The sequence below is a fragment of the Lissotriton helveticus genome, chromosome 1_1 (genome assembly GCF_964261635.1).
Source record: "Lissotriton helveticus chromosome 1_1, aLisHel1.1, whole genome shotgun sequence".
NCBI classification, from domain to species: Eukaryota; Metazoa; Chordata; class Amphibia; order Caudata; family Salamandridae; genus Lissotriton; species Lissotriton helveticus.
The window spans coordinates 2139080549-2139101021 of NC_136057.1; the positions used below are offsets into that span (position 1 = coordinate 2139080549).

At 46.0% G+C, this 20473-nt stretch overlaps 1 protein-coding gene across 1 annotated transcript in view; it reads right to left on the reverse strand.

The window, feature by feature from the left end:
• The window catches only part of GLMN (glomulin, FKBP associated protein), a 394839-nt gene that overhangs the window by 58018 nt on the left and 316348 nt on the right, over window positions 1–20473 (reverse strand). Inside the window, exon 19 of the mRNA XM_078646323.1 lies at window positions 16849–16972. Within this exon, the coding sequence (XP_078502449.1) occupies window positions 16849–16972 (124 nt within the window). The remainder of the gene's footprint in view (window positions 1–16848; window positions 16973–20473) is intronic.

The following is a 20473-nucleotide window of genomic DNA, read 5'->3' on the forward strand; positions in this document are numbered from 1 at the left end:
TGCCTTCTGTTTGTTTTACTATCACCATCCTGCCCCGTGCCAATATTGCCACCCCCCGCGTCCTAGACCCTTGTGTTGTACATGATAATAGCTGGTACCCAAGCTGTTCTAGCAAAGATTTACGAGATATCTCAATATGGGGTTCTTGTATGCATACAATATCTGCATATGTTGTCCTTAGATATTCCTTCAGCTCTCTTCGTTTTTTAGCATCATTCAATCCGCATATATTAATTGTGACTATCCGCATAAGAAAAAAAAATTCCCCCCCTTTTTCCTTTTTCTCTTCCGCCTTCCCCTCTCTTCTGTAGGACTTCTTGATGATGATTTTTTTCCCCGTTTTTCTCCCTTTGCCCCCCCTTCCCACCCTTCCTGTCCCCCCCTCTGTCCCCTCCCCTCCCCCCCTCCTGCTGAGGCAAGTAGACCTAAGGTCTCTGTGATGGTGTCTGACTATCAGTCTCCCTCTGCCTTGCATCCTTTTACATGTGTTTCTGGTGTACTATACTATTGTGCTATCAATTATTCACCTTTTCCCCCACCATATCCGTGCCTCCCAAATGCGCACATAAATGACCCTATCTATATGCTTCTATTTTGTTTTCAGTTTTCCAGCCCCAGTAAGGATCATGTTATGGTATTTACTGGGCCACTTGCTTTTAGCGTATCAATATACGCCTTTGCTTGTACTTCGGAGGTGAAAACTCTGACCGTAGATTTATATATGATCTTCAGCCTAGATCATAAGATATGCCTGCAATCCCATTTGATGGCATGGTTCCAAAAGTTCTCTCAATCTCCATCGCCTTTCGACTGTCGTATGACAGTAGTCCAGAGTTGTAAAAAAAGATTGATTGTCAAATGATCGTTTTGCGTTTGGTCTAGCTTTGGCGTAGATTTCCTCTCTCAATAGAAAGGTCCCGAAGAATATCAATATAGCTCGAGGCCTCTGTGGTTTCTGGGTTCCACCCTGGACTAGGGTTACATTTTTCTTCATAGTCATTGGAAATCTATGCACTCGTTGGACTTCCTTATCCCAATCCCAGTGACTCAGCTCCGGGAATGCACCCTTCAATAGCTTCAATATATAAGCTCTCACATCGTCCCATTCTTTCCCTTCCTCTATGCCCAAAATCCTGAGATTATTCCGCCGCTGGCGATTCTCTAAATCTTCCAATTTCCATTGGATGTCGGCTAGTTGCTGCTCGTGGCCTTTTACTTTGGCCGCATCCTTTAATTGTTGATCTTCCAAGGTGCTTGTGCGGTCCTCGAGATGGGATACCTTTGTTTTTGTGTCTGCACAAATCTTGGCAATTTTTTTGACTGAGCATTGCAGATTCTTGGTTGCCAGCCGGTTTTTCTTCCCCTCAATCTTTGTTGCTTCTTGCAATTGCTTTATTGAGTCTAGTATCTGCTGCAATGGGGGGGGTTTGACTTCTGGCCCCGCCGTGCCTCCTTGCAGCGCGTGTTCCGGATAGGTACCCCGGGTAGCAGAGTAATCCCACTTTAAGGTAGTTACGTTATTACCTCCACTAGTGCGTCGTTGCCCGCTGGCTGTTTTTTCCTGTGACTGTGTATCTCTTTGTCGCCTTGACAGCCTTTTTCTCCTGGTGGCTGTGTCCCTCTCATAGGGGGAGGCTCTACTATTTCCTCCTGAACTGGAGCCCAGACTGACGTCCGTTATGTTCTCCCCCTCGCTTGGCCCAGATGGGGTATCCTCAGACCCATCAGTGACTGAATAAAAATTGTCAGGTATTTCTAGATTATCCTCCGCACCACTTGGGCCGCTACTTGCTGTGATCTCCTGGACCAAAATTTCGGTTATCAGTGCTCCTGCATCACTTACAGCCAGCGGGTTTATTACTTCAGTCTCCACCGCTCCCACTCCTGAAAAGTTCTCTTGACATTGCGCTGGGTTTGTGAGTACTATCGGTCCTGGCTCTCTACTTTCTTTATCAAGTTCCTGTGCCTCCATCATCCCCCCCCATTGAGTCTCAAGATTAACTTCCTGTGCATTACTTGCTATCCAAGGGCTTTCCTGCATGTTTGCCTTTCCTTGCGTGTAACCACACTTTTCTCCTTTTTTTCCCCCCCAAGGCTGGTGCAGTTTTCTCGGTTATTGAGCTGCATTGGTTGTATTGGATGTGGTGTTTGAAATATTCGGAGCCACCGGAGAGAAGTATCCTGTGATAGTTTTTGAGCTCACCCCCGCATTAGCAACATTATCCTCGCTGATAGTGCTTGTTGAGGTCCCTGGATTTAGTGCCCCGCCTCTCTTCCCTCTGATGTTGCTTCGTGCCCCAGCGTCATTTGTTACACCCCCGCTCTCACCTGGGGTGTCTTCAGTATCCTTGTCCTTGCTTTTCCCGAGGTCCTTCTGGGGCGCTATCTGTTTGGGAGCCCCCTGCTCCGCATCCGGAGCTTTTCCTTTTCCCCCTCGTGTGTTTTTCGGCGCCATATCGCCTATTGCCAAACAATTAGAGGGTCTCGAGCGGCACGGGCTGCTCACCAGCCCTTCTCCATCTCCGCGAGATCAGCAGGCGGGTGCTCTCCCCAAGCCGCCCTCCTGCCGACACTTTGCAGAGACCTCAGAGTAATCGGTCACCCCGACCGCAGCGTCAGCGGCAGACCTCACCCTGCTGCCTGCTTCGCGAAACACTCTGCCGGCTCCGCTGGCTGTACTGACTCCGCCCAAGTTCCTCCCGACTCGCCGAACTCGGATCTCTGTGAGCACTGCCGCTGCAGTCGCCAGGAGCCCGAAGACCAAACCCTCGGCTGCAATCCAAAGATCTCCGTCCTTGAAAGCCACTTCCATGGGGGTATGTGGTATTAGAACACCATTTCGCCGGTGATTTTAGAATAAGGCATTAGGAGCGATCTCGGGTACCGCTAGTCAGACGCCATCTTGCCTTCCCCAGTAGTAGTTGGTGGTAAATAACGAATTCTTAAACCCCTGTAGCACTGATTACAGTGCTTCCTACATGTCAAAATACAGATTCGGTAATTTTACCGATTCGGTATTTTACAGAATCGGTAAAATTACAGATTCTGTATTTTTACATGCCCCTACATCTCCATCCTCAAATACCAGTCGGTAACGGCCGAAATCGGCCGTTACCGACCGGTATTTGGCTACCTTCATCGGGCCCTAAAAGACGTAGTCCCCATATATACAGCTGATTATAAAAGAATAAAATGCACAGACCATTCATTTCTTATAATAGCACTTATGGCGGAAGATTTAATAAATAAATGTGAGCTGGAACATAACAGCCCAATACTATCTTGGGAAGTGTATTGCTGTATTTTTTATTGCATCGTACAATAAGGGCAATTTTGGTCCATGTAAAAAAAAAAAAAGACCTTGCATTGCTCACCAGGCTAGAAGAAAACCTCACCCGCTTGCAGACTAGCAAAACAGAAACTAAATCAAGCCCTCCGGACCTTGAGGAAATCAGGACCCTCTACCATACTTTTATCAACTGAGAACTTCAGAAAAGCAGTCCAAGAACCAACAATGAAAGGACAGCAGAGTCCAGGCAGACGCCTCGTTGGCCAAACTACTTTACTTCGGTAATCAATGAAATTCAACAAACTTCTGCAAAATAGTACATTTGTTCCAAGACAGATCAATGCTTTGATTAATTCAAAGATATCTGACACTACCTGGGCCTCCCACTCGACCACGGAACTACCCAGAAAACCTGTAACTGCAGGGGATGCTCTCCAAGATTGACAAAGAATTTGAGGCAGTAACCGGATAATAAAACCGCACCTGCTGACAGGTATCCAACTGCTCTACACAAACTTGGATAAGAACAAAAATAGGGAATTTGACTTGCCTTTCCCAGAAAAAAAATAAAGGCCACCCAGGTCCTCAAGTAAGAGTGTGTTCTTGTTCATGCTGTCTTCAATCTTTTCTTATCAGACCTGATGAAAGTACTTGATGCGACAAACAGTCATTCTTCACGGCTGTGAGCCTTCCGCATAAATAACTGACTGTACGCAGACAATATTTTCCTCTGTAGTACCGCAAGAGTCGGTCTACAGGGACTGATGATCACACTATTCAAGAACGCTTGTGAAAACGCACTGGAAATTAGCAGAAACAAGACAAAAGTCATGTCCATTACAAGAAGACGAACCAAGTGTCATACAACGTGGTCACTGAACAAGCAGCCTCTGGATAATGTGGATATTTATAAATATCTGGGCGTCCTAATAGATGACAAAGGCGCTTTTGTTACTCAAAGGCAGCTACAAATAAGAACTGGTAAAGCACTTATTGCAGCCTTTTGCACCCTTTCAAACAATCTTAAAGTTATGTGATCTTATTTATACATCGCATTGCTGCCCCAGCAACGGGGCGTACCAGCGCTGGATCCACAGAATACCAGACCGAAGATGGGGCAGAACAGAGGATTATTCAGCGAAGAGCCAGGTCTTGGCTGTCTTTCTGAAAACCCCATGATTCTGTATGCTCCTAATAGTGCAAAGGAGAGCATTCCAGAAAGAGGAAGCTAAGACCCGAAATGATCGACATCCAGCCTGTGCTCGTCTAACACGAGGGACACGTAGCAGATGTTGATTAGAGGAGCGGAGAGGAGCTTTCCGGTACATAGGGGGTAAGGAGATTAGCTAGAATGGAAGGGGTTTGTGCACGGAGAATTCTATGAGAGATACACAAGGACTTAAAAAGTGAATTCTCCTTTCTGCCGAAGCCAGTGCAACTTGCGTATAAATTTGGAGGTAGGGCAATATTTTGGGAGGGCAAAGAGGGCCTATGCTGCTGCATTCTGCACACTATGAAGGCGATTGATGCCCGCTTTATTAGCACCCAGGTAGAAGAAGTTACAATAATACAGTCCAGAAAGTATAGTAGACTGGATAATGGTCTGGCGTATATGAGCCGAATATGCTACTTACCAGTATGCATCTGTTCTTGGCATGTAGGGCTGCTGACATTCATATCTTGTGCATAGATCGCCGCCTAGTGTTGGGTCCGGATGATTGCACATTGTTGTCCTGGAAGAGTCTTCGAAGTATCACGAGATAGGTGGCTCCTCCCCTGGACTACAGTGCGCATGGGCATCGACTCCATCCTCAGATTGTTTTTAGCCATTGTGGCAAAGATGGAGTGTAACACCGTGAGTGATGACCATGCTAATGGAGTGTAACACCGTGAGTGATGACCATGCTAAGAGTAAGTGTAAGTGCTGCAGCCGCTACAGGCGCCGGGGAGGAGGGCGGGCGATATGAATGTCAGCAACCCTACATGCCAAGAACAGATGCATAATGGTAAGTAGCATATTCGGTTCGAGGCATGTGGGCTGCTGAATTCATATCTTGTGCATAGAATACCTAGCAGTCCCTCCATTAGCGGCGGCCGCCTGTGCCAGCTGCAGCAGTTTGAAAAAGTGTTTTTAGAACAGCCTGCCCTACAGCTGCCTGCTGTTTGGAGTGCACATCTACACGGGAGTGTTTCGTTAATGTGTGTGTGGTAGACCATGTGGCTGCTCCACAAATGTCTTCTAAAGGAATATTTCCAAGGAAAGCCATGGAGGCCGCCAACTTTCGCGTGGAGTGGGCCTGTGGTGGAACCGTTAATGTGCGCTTGGCCTTTTGATAGCAAATTTGAATGCACTTAACGATCCACCTGGCTATACCTGCTTTGGAAATGGGGTTGCCTTTGTGTTGTGGCGAAAAGGCAACAAACAGTTGTTTTGGTTTCCGAAAATCTTTGGTCCTATCTATGTAGTACATTAGAGCTCTCTTGTCTCTCCGCCACTGACTCTGGATTTTGGAAGAACACTGGCAGTTCTATAGTCTGATTGATATGGAACTGTGAAACCACCTTAGGAAGAAACTTAGGGTTAGTACGGAGTGCTAACCTGTTGGAGTGAATCTGTATGAATGGCTCCTGGATAGTTAGTGCCTGGAGTTCACTAACGCGTCGCAGCGATGTGATTGCTATCAGGAAAGCCACTTTCCATGTCAAGAACTGAATCTCGCATGAGTGTAGAGGCTCAAAAGGTGGACCCATCAGCCTGGTGAGGACCACATTTAGGTTTCATTCAGGAGCTGGAGTGTTCCGGGGAGGAATAACTCGTTTGAGTCCCTCCAGAAAGGCTTTAATGGCAGGCACTCTGAAAAGCGAGAGATGCTGCCTGTTTTGGAGATATTTACAACAAGGGGTGGTGATGGACAGAGTCTCTGAATTAAGCAGAATACTCTCACCCAGTCAAGAGATCAGGGCTAGATCCAACACCGTTTTTTAGCTCATTGCACCATCCCAGTTTCAGAACCTGGCTGTATGCAAATTAGTCTGTACCTGGCCCAGTGCATCATGGGAACAGGGCAGACCAGACTACAAAAGCCAATTCTTACACTGGGAAGGAAACAAGCTTCCGGGGACCGGTTTCTGGCATTTCAGCCGTCTTCGGCCCGGCTTGCTTGAATCCTGATGGTGCAATGAGCAAGGGACTCACATCTGAGTATACCCTTCCACGCTTAGGGTGGACAAAAATATTTACAACAAGGGGTGGTGATGGACAGAGTCTCTGAATTAAGCAGAATACTCTCACCCAGTCAAGAGATCAGGGCTAGATCCAACACCGTTTTTTAGCTCATTGCACCATCCCAGTTTCAGAACCTGGCTGTATGCAAATTAGTCTGTCCCTGGCCCAGTGCATCATGGGAACAGGGCAGACCAGACTACAAAAGCCAATTCTTACACTGGGAAGGAAACAAGCTTCCGGGGACCGGTTTCTGGCATTTCAGCCGTCTTCGGCCCGGCTTGCTTGCATATAGCCAGGTTCTGAGCTGGGATGGGGCAGTGAGCTAAATAACGGTGATGGATCAAGCCCTGATCTTTGGACTGGGTAAGAGTGGTCTGCTTAATTCAGACACTCTGTTCATCACCACCCCCTTTTCTGAATTGTTTTGGAGATAAGCTGCTATTGCGGATAAATGTATACGAATGGAAGCATAGTCCAGATTGAATTTGTATAGATGTAAGAGATAACAAATGATGTTGTGAGTAGATGCATCTAGCTGGTTGATGTTGTGGTCTGCACAATAAACGACAAACCGCTTCCATTTTGCTGCATAACATGCTCTGGTGGTGGGCTTTCTCGCCTCTCGTATGATATCCATACAGTCGGGAGGCAAGTTGAGGTAGCCAAACTCTGAGACCTCAGGAGCCAGATCGCCAGGTTGAGCTGTTGCGGATCTGGATGCTGAATGTTGCCATGGTTCTACGTCAAAAGCCTGGGCGTGAGGTGCAGCCTTTGATGCGGTACCACGGATAGTTCTAGAAACGTGGTGTACCATGGTTGGCGTGCCCACGTTGGAGTAACCAGGATGAGTGTCATCGAGTGTTGCTTCAGCTTGCGTGCCACCAGCGGTATTAGAGGTGCTGGGGGAAAAGCGTACGCAAATATGCCTGACCAGTTCATCCATATCGCATTGCCCTGCGACTGTGGGTGTGGAAACCTGGCGGCAAAGCTTTGGCATTTGGCGTTTTCGTTTGTGGCGAACAGGTCTATCTCTGGATGACCCCACTGCTGGAAGTACGGGTGAAGTACAGATGGATGTATCTCCCACTCGTGCATTTGGTGGCTGTGCCTGCTGAGCAGGTCCGCTATCTGATTGTCCTTGCCCGGGAGGTGTTCCGCCATGAGGAAGATGTTTCTCTGAATGGCCCACTTCCACATGCTCTGAGCCAGATGAGACAACTGTGGAGAGTGTGTACCTCCCTGCTTCTGTATGTAGTACATGGCCGTCATGTTGTCCGTCCGGATCAACACAACCTTGTTGCACAGATGTACTTTGAATGCTTTCATTGCTAAGAAGATAGCCATCAGTTCTAGAAGGTTGATGTGCATCTTCTTCTGCTGCGCTGTCCATAGTCCCTGCACTGTGTAGTGGAGTACATGAGCTCCCCATCCCTGGAGAGATGCGTCCGTTGTCAGAATAATCTGTGCCACAGGCTCTTGGAACGGTCGGCCCTTGCAAAGGTTTTGTGGATTCCACCAATGCAGAGAGTTGTATGCACGACCGGTCACCAACACTAGGTCTTTCAACTGTCCGTGAGCCTGGTTCCACTGACGTGCTAAGCACTCCTGAAGCGGACGCATATGTAGTCTCGCGTGTGGGACTATGAAGATGCAGGAGGCCATCATGCCTATCAACTGCATGAACACTCGTGCTGGAAGCGAGTGTTAAGGTCTGAATTTTTGTATCAGCAATTGAATGCTGTTGATTCTCACTGAATTTGGCTGTGCTTTGGCAGCCAGAGTATCTATTGTCGCGCCCAGATACTGCCGTACGTGGGCGGGCTGAAGGTGGGACTTTGGATAATTCAGTGAGAACCCCAGATCGTGAAGAAGGTGAATGGTGTGGGACATGTGGGCGGCACACTGCTCGGCCGACTTCGCCTGAATAAGCCAGTCATCCAGATAAGGGTAGACGTGAACGTTCTGTCTCCGTAGGTGTGCAGCCACTGTCGCCAGGCACTTTGTAAACACCCTGGGTGCCGTCGTCACTCCAAAAGGGAGGACCTTGAATTGATAATGTTGATTTTGAAGGGTGAATCTGAGGTATTTTCTGTGAGACGGGTGTAGCGGAATATGGAAATAGGCATCCTTCAGATCTAATGTTGCTAGGAAATCTCCCTGACTGAGTAACGGTAGAACCTGCTGCAATGTGAGCATGTGAAAATGTTCTGCTAGGATGTATTGGTTTAGGGGACTGAGGTCCAGTATGGGTCTGAGGGACCCGTCCTTTTTTGGGATTAAGAAGTACAGCGAGTACACCCCTGTACCTCTTTCCTCCACAGGCACAAGCTCTATTGCTCCTTTTTGCAGCATGACGACTACCTCCTGCTGCAATAATTGCAAATGCTCTGTGGACATAGGACGTTGTTTTGGGGGCATGTTGGGTGGAGTGGACGTTAACTCTAGACAATAACCGTACTGGATAAGCTGTCTCACCCACCTGCCTGTAGTGATGGACGTCCAGACTGGTAGGAACTGTTGCAGTCTCCCCCTGACTGGTGTGGTATGGTCGGGGGGCAGTGACAAGGCGTCACTGTTTGTTAGCGGCGGAGGATCGGGAGCTGTTGTTTCCACGACCTCTACCCTTGGCGCTGTTTCCACGATAGCCACCTCTACTTTGTTTGGTGTAGGTGGTTTGCGTGCCTCCTTTATTGTATTGTGTCTGCTGCGACAGCTGGCCTCTGGAAACTCCTCTATTGTTTGAGCGACGAAAAGAACTACCCCTGAACTGCTGGGACTGTAGAGCCCCCATAGACTTTGCAGTCTCAGTGTCCTTTTTGATCTTTTCCAAGGTGGTGTCCACCTCTGGTCCAAATAAGTGGTCAGAGTTTACAGGCTGATTTAGTATGGTGGTTTGTATCTCGGGCTTGAAACCGGAGATTCTAAGCCAGGCATGCCGGCGCAACATTACACTTGTGTTAATTGCCCTGGCCGCGGTGTCTGCTGCGTCCAGCGCACACTTGATAGATGCATTTGATATAAGCTTCCCTTCCTGAATGAGCATCTCTGCTGCCTCCTTATATTCATCTGGCAAGTGTGGTAACAGGGTTTCTAGTGTATCGTAATGAGCCCTGTCATATCTGGCTAAGAGTGCTTGAGTGTTGGAAATGCGCCAGATATTGGCCGCTTGAGCTGCCACCCTCTTCCCTGATGTTTCTAGCACTTTAGATTCCTTGTCAGGGGGAGGAGCATCACCCGTTGTTTGCGAGTTTGCCCTCTTCCAGGCATTTGAAACAACTAGAGAGTCCAATGGCAATTGTCCCTTGATATAGGTGGGGTCCCCAGGTGCTGGTTTGTATTTTTTTTCAATTCTGGGGTTTATCACCCTTGCTCTGGTGTTTTCTTTAAAAATGTCTGCAGCATGTTTTAAGACACCCTTTAGCATTGGTAGAGTCTTGACAGTTCTCGCTGAGGTGGAGAAGGTGTCAAACAAAAAATCCACTTCAATAGGGTCAGCATGGAGCTGGACATCATGATTTTTGGCTGCCCTTTCAATAAGCGCATTAAAAGCTGCTGAGTCTTCAGTAGGCGAGGTTTTCACAGCATACACCTGACTGTCTGGGGCAGTGTGAGGATCTCCTGGGTCAGTAGCGTCCGTCCAGGGTTCATTGTGATCTTCAGGATCAGTGTCAATAGGATAACTGTACTCCTCATTGTCACCTTCCCCTGTCTCCACATCCGAGTAAGTTGGCAAGAATGGAGCAGTGACTTGGCCATGTGGTGAAATAGGCTCAACAAGAAGAGGTGATGTAGCAGAATCATTCTTCTTTTTCAATGGAATTTTATATGACTCCATAGGCTGTTCAGGGACGATCTTTCTCTTATAAATAGAAAGTCTACCCGTGTCTGCGTCGATGAATTGCCTCGACTGCTCTTCAAGCGGGGGCTGTCGATGCTTTGGGTCCGCAGTTGTAGGCTTCGGCCCCGTGGACACCCTCTTGGACGCTTCGACGGCCGGTTTAGGGGCAAAGGCTTTAGGTACCACCTTCGACGGCAGTGTGAACTGGATGGGTGCCGACGATTTTAGAGGTTTAGTGGGAGGCTTTGGTGTTGGAGTGTCCTTCGGTCCGACAGGAGAAGCCTTCTCCTTAATGCGTTTCAGCGATTCCGACACCTGCTTGGAGAAGGAGGCGGACGGCTGTGTCGACTCGACGGGTTCCTTCGAGGCACCGCCAGGCGTGGGGTCGAGGTTCGCACTACCTGTAGCCTTATCTGGTCGACGCGTAGGATCTAGGACGTTCCGAGCCCAGAGTAATTTTTCAGTGTCGACGGCCTTTGGCACCGACTTCTTCGGGTCGACGGCCTTGACCAGTTTTGTTTGTGGCGCAGTCTTCGGCTCGACACCCTTCAATGACCTCACCGGGTCGACAACGCTTTTCTGCTTCGTCTGTTCCGATAGTTCAGAGGACTTCGAGCCGACCAAAGTAATACGCACTTTCGGTTTCGCCTCCAGTGCTTGAGGTTGAGTAGACACAGAAGCTTTCTCTTTCAGTTTCAATCGGTCAACCAGTGGCTCTTTAGAGATGTCCGTAGCCGGGCCCTGAGGCGAGGCTGTAGAACTGAGTGTACGATCTCGGGTAAGGCCATGTGGCGATCCCTCGCCTGAGCCTTATTGAGTGTTTCGGTCACGGGCCCCGTAACAACGATCGGGCCTAGCTCTTCCCCCGAGCTATCTTCTCCGGCCCCAAAGGCCACATCGTCGTCTCCTACCTCATCGACGACGGTATCAATATCGACCAGCTCGACATCTGCGTCGTAGTTGGAGTCGTTCTCCGATGCAGGATCAGACTCTCGAACTTCCTGCTCGACTCCCTCATCCTCTTCGGTATCGAAAATGTTCACTGGGCAGGTGCCGTCTGCTGGGCCTCCTTGCGCGCTGCTGTCGAAGTCGAATCGTCTTCTCGGAGCGGAAACGAGAACAAGCCATACAGCTGGCTTCATCGTGATCCGGAGACAGGCACTTGTTGCACACCGGGTGGACGTCGATATGAGGATATTTGGAGTTGCAAACAGGACATCTCTTGAACGGGCTCCGTTCCATGATGGTTCGTCGATAAGGCCTCTGGCGTCGACCGGGCCTTCAGTGCCGAAAGCCACGCGGCTCCTTCGGAGGTTCGTCTCGGAAACCGAGCTGAAACAAGAACAGGCACCGATCGCAAGACAATACCGACGATAACTAAAGGCCTTTTGGCCTAAAAGAAAGTTTACTATCGATTCCGAACTTGAGTTAGCAAACATGCATCCGAACCCAATGGCGGAAAAAAACAATCTGAGGATGGAGTCGATGCCCATGCGCACTGTTGTCCAGGGGAGGAGCCACCTATCTCGTGATACTTCGAAGACTCTTCCAGGACAACAATGTGCAATCATCCGGACCCAACACTAGGCGGCGATCTATGCACAAGATATGAATTCAGCAGCCCACATGCCTCGAACATCAAAAAACCCGAGCAGTGGCTTCAGTCCACATAGGAGTCCAAAGCAGCTGCCAGCCACCAATTTTATCTGTGCCTGAAAAGTGAGTGCACAGTCAAACCAAATGCCCAGGTTTTTTACAATTTCCTTAGGGGTCGGGGGAGCTCCCAGCACGGCAGGCCACCATTGATCACTCCAAAGATGTGCATCTCTCCCAGAAGAAGAATCTTGGATTTGCACACATTCAACTGAAGGCAGTTGGCTGCCATCCATTCTGCGATGGCCATCATGTCATTTCGGAACTTAGTTATGTGTTGGTCAGAGTTGTTAGATAGAGAGATCACAAGCCGAGTATCATCAGCGTATGAGAGCATGCAAAGGCCCCTTCTTTTTGCAACTCCTGCTAGGGGTTGAATGTAAATATTAAAAAATGTTGGGCTCAAAGTCGAGCCCTGCGGCACCCAGTGATGTGCAAGCTGCACCTGGGAGCTATAAGGTGGTGAGACAATTTGGAAGGATCTGCCTGCTCGAAAAGACACAAACCTGTTCAGAGCAGCATCTCCTAAACCAATCTCTCGTAAGTGTTGCACTAGAATTGTATACAATATAGTGTCAAAAGCGGCACTAAGGTCCAGGAGAATCAAGGCAGAGGTGTGGCCCTCATCCAATGAGCTCCACAGATATTCAGTAACTGCCAGCAGAGATGATTCAGTACTGTGGCCGGGTCTGAATCCATTCTGCGCGGGGTCCAATATATTGTTGGACTCAACAAATTAGGTCAGAGTTAACGTAGGACTCTGTGACTTTGGACACAAAAGGATGTAGTAAGAGCGGAAGGAAATGTTTGGCTTTGGAGGCATCCAAGGTAGGCTTTTGTAGCAGAAGGGTGACCTTGGTATGTTTCCATGAGGCTGGTACAACTGCAGATGCTAGGGATAAGTTTATCAGCTCACTGAGTGAAGGTAGGAGTTGGGGTAGAAATTGTAGGATCTGATCTGGTTTGAGCGAATCAGCTGGTGATCTCGATTTAATTTTGTGACAGAGTCCTCGAAGCTTCATAGAATAGCACTGGGAAGGAGGATAGAAGAGCACCTGAGCAACTAGCGTGATCAGTATGCCCTTCAGTGCTTATAGCTGACGGACAAGATTTATAAATGTCCTCAACTTTTTTAACAAAAGAAGTGGCTAATGCCTCACATTGAGAATTAGAGGTAATGGTGGGTGCACATGCTGAAGGGGGGTTTTGAATATCATTCAGCAAGGAGGAGATACTTTTGGCAGGATTATAGCTGTTTTAGATTTTTTTTGCAAAGTATTCAGTGCACGATTTCCGTATAGATTTATAATAGGCCTTAATGGCTGAACGATATGATGTTTTGAGAGTCAGATCGTATTGGCATCTCCAAGCACGTTCTAGAGTTTTACAATTTTATTTCATCTGGGTTAAGGCCTCATTAAACCAAGGACTAGTGTGAGTTCTGTGGCAAGACATAAGTTTAGCGGGGATATGTTTATCAAGCGAGTCTGTAAGACATTCATGAAAGCGGCTGGTAGCTGTTTCAACATCACCACAGTTGAGGCATTTGGGAGCAAAGAGTGTCTGAAAAGAGATTGGTGTCTAAATTATGCCAAGGGCATTTTAACATGCGCTTATGGAGGGTGCCCAAGGGCAGGTTTTCGCCAAGGAGTGCAATGGAAATGAGAAAGTGGTCTGTCCATGCCACAGGGAGGGGAGAAAGAACTTTGAGGGAAGGTATATTAGAAAACTCTGGATCTAGAAGGTGGCCGACAGAGTGTTTCGAGCTGGGGACATATTGTAATAGTTGACAGGCTGCAAGGTCTGCCAGAAAATTGGTAATTTCACTGTCTTGGCAGTCCTTCAGGTGGAGGTTAAGATCCTTCACAATATTGAAATTAGCGGCTTTAGTTGCCAGGATGGTAATAGAATTGTTAAGTGATTCCCTAAACTTTTTAGATGGTCCGGAAGGGTGATTAATAAGCAGTCCTGTCAGAGTAAAATTGTGGTGCATAGACATTTTAAAGAGGCCGCTTTCACAGTCTGTGATCCTCTCATTAGTGAGACTACAGGCATAGATGGATTTACAGATGATCGCTATACCTTCTCCCCTGCATTCTTCTCTATTGAATATCGCTATAGAGCATCCCTGAGGTAACACCATCTGTGGCTCACGCAGGGTAACGGAGGTAAGCCAAGTCTCTGTGAGAAATAAAACATCGGGTCCCATCTCCTGAATCAGGTCAAACACATCAGCGTGGTGCTTTACTAGCGAGCGACAATTCAAACTAAGAAATTTTTAAAATATGGACGGAGGGCACTACCACATGGCCATCAATTCTGATTTTGTAATCACAGTGTTCACAGCTGAGCATGCGATCAACTGGGTCCCAAACCTGATTATGACAGATTTATTGCGGCTCTCAATGAGCGAAGCTCCTTGGAGGAGTGAACCTGTCTGGGGGTGTCCAAATGAGCAGAGTGCCTGGTGCCTGGCGATGTCCTGGCGAGGATGGGCCAGGCCTGGCATAGAGGGGCTTGCCTTTGGCACGCCTTCAGAGCACCAGCGGCACGCCCGCTGGGCGACCGGACTGAAATGACGGGGGGGGGGCCCAACTGGCTCCCCCCACCCTCACATCTGATTGACCAAGTCCACCCAATCAGTGCAAACAGTACCACAGGCGGAAGTGAAGCACGAGTGTAACAACAATTAAAATAATAATTGCGTGATTAAAAATAAAGTAAAAGTGAGACCGCAGTCCGCACCTGCAAAGACTCATGCACTTCGGAAAGGTAAAAATGCAGAAAAAGGCTAGAGTTCCAGCCGCTGCTAATTGTCATGACAGCAAAACTTCTCACAACACTCACTTGTGGTAGTGAGGTCCTCTTAGGTCGAGATTCCTCCCTTGAGGGTTTAGTTGTAAAAGAGTATAAACGAGTTTTTAAGATTCTAAAAAACATGTAACCGGTTCAGATTAGTCTAGAATTTGGCCTTTCACAACAAACAATTGCCAGGCAGTGTGCTTTCATGAGGTGTTGCTATAGGTTGAAGTACTCCTGTGGAAACTCCTTCAACAAAATCTTCTGGTCAACAATAATTTGCGCCTCTGTGTCACCATTCCAGTCTTTCTTTGAAGGCGCTATAGCAGCTCTTCAAGTGAAAGATTTATGGGATCAGTCACTACTATATGTGACTTTAAAAGGTTTAATTTAAATAAGTGCAAGACGGAAAAATCTTTGATTTAAGACAAACTATCTCTGACAAAAAGATAATATGCATGGATTGTGTTCAATAGTTCCAAGCAGCTTAACGAGGCCTCATATATATATTATTGCATATATATAATCAAATATATATTGCCTTTGACCATTTCGGCACGGCGCTTTTCCATCTTTGGCAGAGAAACCATCATGGCAAGTGAAAGAGGGCATTGCATATCGCCTATGTGGTTCACCCAGAGAGGATCTACTCCACCTTGTCTGCATCTGCCCAGACCTGAAGGAACGCAAGGAGAGCCTTATTAGTAAAAGCATTTGATTCTAGAGGGATCCGAATGTGTAGACTGGCCTAAACCCATCCATCCAACTGTCGCTTTATCAAGTTTCTTGCTAAATTACAACAAGTCCGGGCTGCAAGCTGCAGAGTGGAGAGTTCATGCTCATAGGCTTTCGTAGCAATGCAGACTGCTGCGCGTATTGAGAAACATTATATAATTTTAAGAATTGTTATTCTTTTTGCTATGGTATTAACGGACGCAAATATTTCTTTTAATTTAAATTGAAAATTGACTCCGGAATGAGTCAAGCCAGTGACAAAGGTGACATCTTCTAGTAAAGAATGCACAGAGTACCGCACCAGTAGTTTGTATTCTGCCTATGAAAAAGGGCATTCTGAAACCTCCGTTTAGTATAACCCTGTAATCAAAATGGCGAATAAGATGTGATCCTCAAAGACATTTGATCAGTGTAGGAATCTTATATGTGGGACACGTATGGTTGGGTAAACAGCTGGTGGTTTTGAAAACATTAGATTTAAATGTAATAAGCAAATGGAACTTTGGAGATACAGGGAGCTATTCAAAGCTTGACAGATGTAGGACATCAGCCTGAAATTGACAGATGTTCCATCCACCCTAAATAGAGTGTATAGCCATATAGAAAATGTAATCAGAGCGGACAAGATGCATTTTCTTTCCTCAATTTGTCCTGCACCGTCCATACTCTAAATAATCCCATACAAGTTTGCTTGATCTTCTTCAGACTAGTGCAACTATGATTTCTGGTCGAAGACCTAGACCTTCTGGGATGTCTACAGTATTAAGTTATATAATGCTATCGGCATTGGTTGGCTATGAATTAATTCTATTAAGTGGTGTAGTGGTGCCTAATAATCCTGAAACTAACAGAGGCGGTATTAGAAATTCAAACTGATGAATACTCTTTGGGTAAGGTCTGTAGAGGCTCTGTTATGTTTTGGGTCGATTTAAAATGTCCAGCAAAAGATGGCATTTAGACTTTTATTGTGAACCAGTCCATATGGTGAATCTCGATTTGTGTACTTCAAACATATGTTGTACCTGTCAATTTGGCATAAGAATGTGGAACAATATGATGTGAAGTTTCCAGGAAGTGGTAAACGTCTGAGGAGCAATGTTGATCAATTTTATCTGTAAGGAATTCCAGAATACATGAAACACTGTGACTGGATTTAACTATAAAGGTAAATCTGTTAATTATATTTGCAGTTACGGCGCATTACAAGTGGCGTACGTTTCACTGATCACATACATACCTCCCAAACTGATCAATTTGTGTACTTTAAAAAAAAAGTTTCTGTCTACATATTTAATGAAATAGTCTTACTATGCTTGTTTTCTTTTGCATTCTTTAATTCAGCTTCATAGTGGGCTTTTGACATGTCAAGTGCTGTATGCAGAGGTTTGAGGAAATTCTTCTCAGTCCAGGCAAGTTCAGTCCATATTTCAGTCTGTTTATAAAAACAAATGTAAACAAAACAGTCAAAAACAATCATTACTGTTTAAGAAGTAAATCTTTCTAAATACATTTCAAAGCAGTGCCTCTTAACAAAAAAGGCTTACTGGCAGCAACAAACACAAATTGCACCAACATTATTTTGCTGCATAAACAGTGTAAATGTAGTTTCAAACAAACTTCTACTTTGAGGGTGGGGGGGCTAAAGCACCATAAACAAATAGCAACACAATGTATACTTTATTTAGCAACAGTTTATTTTAACACCTTTTTTATTTGAAGAACTTCCATGATTTCTTGCCAAATAAGATTAATTGCTCAATACTGAACATTTTAAAACAAAATGCAAAGATCCTTCAGTTTTGTACGGCAGTTTCCATGACCAATAAATTACACATCAAAAACAAGATTTTCTCAATCCAACACACTCTTTCTCCCTCACAATCAGTTAGAGGCACAGCAACTTTGAAGACATGACCGAATGCAGATTTGAGCTAACTTATCAAATGATTTAAAGTGATCACCTGCCCCCAGAAGATCCTTAAGCATTTTCTCTTAGTTCCAACTTACATCTGAACAACAAAAGAGGGAGACAGAGGAAAAAGGAGAGGACTCGTCCTCCAAACTATTATCAAATAATCAAATGGAGTCACTCCAAGAAATCTGGAAACGATGTCAACCTCGTAGTGGAAAGGACAAAAGTTTTTCTTTTAAGTAACCCTCACCCGCCAGGGTTACCCCTTGGTGGCATGCTTCATCAGAGGGTTCATCCCTAACCTGCTATGGAAAGGGGAGTGCTACGGCCGATGGATACGTAGGAGCACTGATAGTATGTTATGCCTAAACACCTACACTGATTACAATGATATCTGGAGTTTTTTTGTTGTTGTAAAAACTGTGTTAAAATATCTGGCTAGTGGGAAAAGGACTATTATATTCAACCCCTAGCTGATATTAAAAAAAATGGGGGTGAAGAGAAACTATTAGGGTAATTGACCCTTTGCATCTCTGGTCGACTGGTTTTAACCCTACTCCAATGCTTTGCATCAGGACCTAAGAGGGTTACTCCCCGTTATCCCTCCCACAGTCATCAAATCTCTCAATAAGTGAAAAAATAGATATAATGAAAATACATGAACATAAACGTATACAGCACCTATTTGGTCTGTTCTTATGTTTTATGTAAATATGCCCTAGTTAGACCTCAGAAGAGACGCCTGTAGTCATACTTCCGTCAAGGCTACTCGCTCGTTATGGGATTACCCGTTCGCCCGTGGTTCCGGGAAAAGGCTTGACTGCTGCTGCCTCAAAGTCTCAAGCACATTTTCCGGGTGGAAGAGCTGTCTGGTAGAATCCGTTCTGGAGTTCTTACAACAGGGAAACAGGGTGCGGGAACACTTGCCTACTCACAGTCAGGCAAAGTGGAATTCCATACGGTGACTGCGCTATGCCCAACTCATCATCAGGGTCTGAACCTCAGCATTGCACTGCATCCTAAGGACACCAATACCTTACACTGCACTGTATGTTATTGGTACTAACACACTGCATCCCACTGGGTCATAGGCATAAACATATGAATAAACTCCAGCAACATTTTGGATGAATACTCTCAATAGGATGCCCTCAAAATGTGCAAATAGACGATTATATCTCAAATACTGACTTTTATTTCTCGTCTGTTCTACTATAAATACTGTTAAACATAATATCGGACAGTAAGTCAAACCAACAGAATCAAGCAAGAAGAATGGGAAGTCAGGTGCTGAGTGGTAATAATGTTAATTGACACATATTAAGCTTTTCTGTTATTTGCAAGCATTGTGATCAGCCCCTAAGGATGCACAGGTGAGGCCTGCTGCAAAGTGTTGCAAGACCGATGTGCACACTGCTGGGTCGAATCTAAGGTGGCACGGTGAGCAAAATACTGATGAATGGGATGCGGCCCGAATAACAGTTGAAATGAATTCAAGCATTCTATCTAGGGCTGCACCACTGGAACTAAGCTGCACCGAACTGATGAGCCCCAAGCAGTGTAAAACTGGTCTTGGGGTTCTTCTGTTCCCGTTCAGACAGGGCCTGGCTGGGCCATTCGATCTGGACTGTTCATAGTGGAGCCTGACCAAGGCTGATCGGCAGGTAGCTGGATCCAATCTGAGCCGGCACAGTAAGCAAAATAATGATGGACTGGGATGCGGCCCTGAGTAACTACCGTAATTAGATGCAAAGCAAGTGTGTGGCTGAAGAGGTGAGCGAGGTGCTGCAGCAGACGGGCTGAGCGCACTGTGTCATAACAACCCTAATGTATGTGAAAAAATTGCCCACACAGGATTGAAAGCACTGGGTCTAATACTAAGGACAGTACAAGACGGGTAGCAGCAGTATATGCTTTTTTCAGAATAGTGAAAATGAGCTTCTGCAGTGCAAGATTCTCAGTGTGTGAGAAATAAGTATGGATGACTAATACCTGTGTGCAACTCTGTTTGTGAATTGCTCAGGCTTGCAGATATCATTTCTGTGTCTAGCTAAACATATTTTTTCCACTTTAACATTTCAGAAAATTACCGATGCACTTTTGTTTCCCAAGTGTGCTTGTGCATTCATAATTTACTAAAACCAAGAGAATGTTACTATCCTGTGGCATGTAGTGCTGTAGATTTACATGATTTGCATACTCCTGCCATCTAGTGTTGGACCCAGAAGTGTGCAAGTTATTTTTGTTTGAAAAAGTATTTCGAGTCATGAGGTATTGTGACTCCTCTTGTTGATAATGGACATGAGCATCAACTCCATTGTTTTCCTGCACGGCGGGTAAGGATGAATGTGGAGTGAAGCAATGTATAGAGAGATATGTTCATGCAAGAGAGAGAACTATAGAAGTGTGATTACTATAACAGCCACAGGCATCCGGGGAGGCGGGTGGGAGCATGTGAATCTATATTTTATATAATTCTATAAAATCTACATGCCACAAACAGATGCTTCCACAGTAAAAAAACATTTTCCATTCAACGCACGTGTGGCTGTAGATACACATGCTCTTCATAGACTGTAAAACAGTCTCCCCCACCAAAAACAAACCGTGACTAGCCTGTGGGTATTGCAGACTAGAACAGCGTACAAAGTACTGCCCAGACAACGCTGGCTAGTCGGCTGGCCAGCACATTCACACAGTAGTGTTTTGTGAAGGTGTGTGGTGTGGACCAGGTAGCCCCCTCATAGATGTCAGCCATGGGAATGTTTCCAAGAAAGCCATAGAGGACCCCTTTTTCCAGGTAGAGTGGGCTCTAGGAGGAATAGATAAAGCCCTCTTGGGTTTTGTGTAGCATGTTTTTTAAACATTTTTAAAATCTTTTTATTGACAACACGGCAAGAAAACTACAAAAGCAAAACATTTACGGAAAGAACACAAAGAATAGCAACATAGCAGCAGAATGAAATGAGAGAGATAACAATCATCGAGGAACAGAATCAGCAGTACAGAAATAAAACAGTA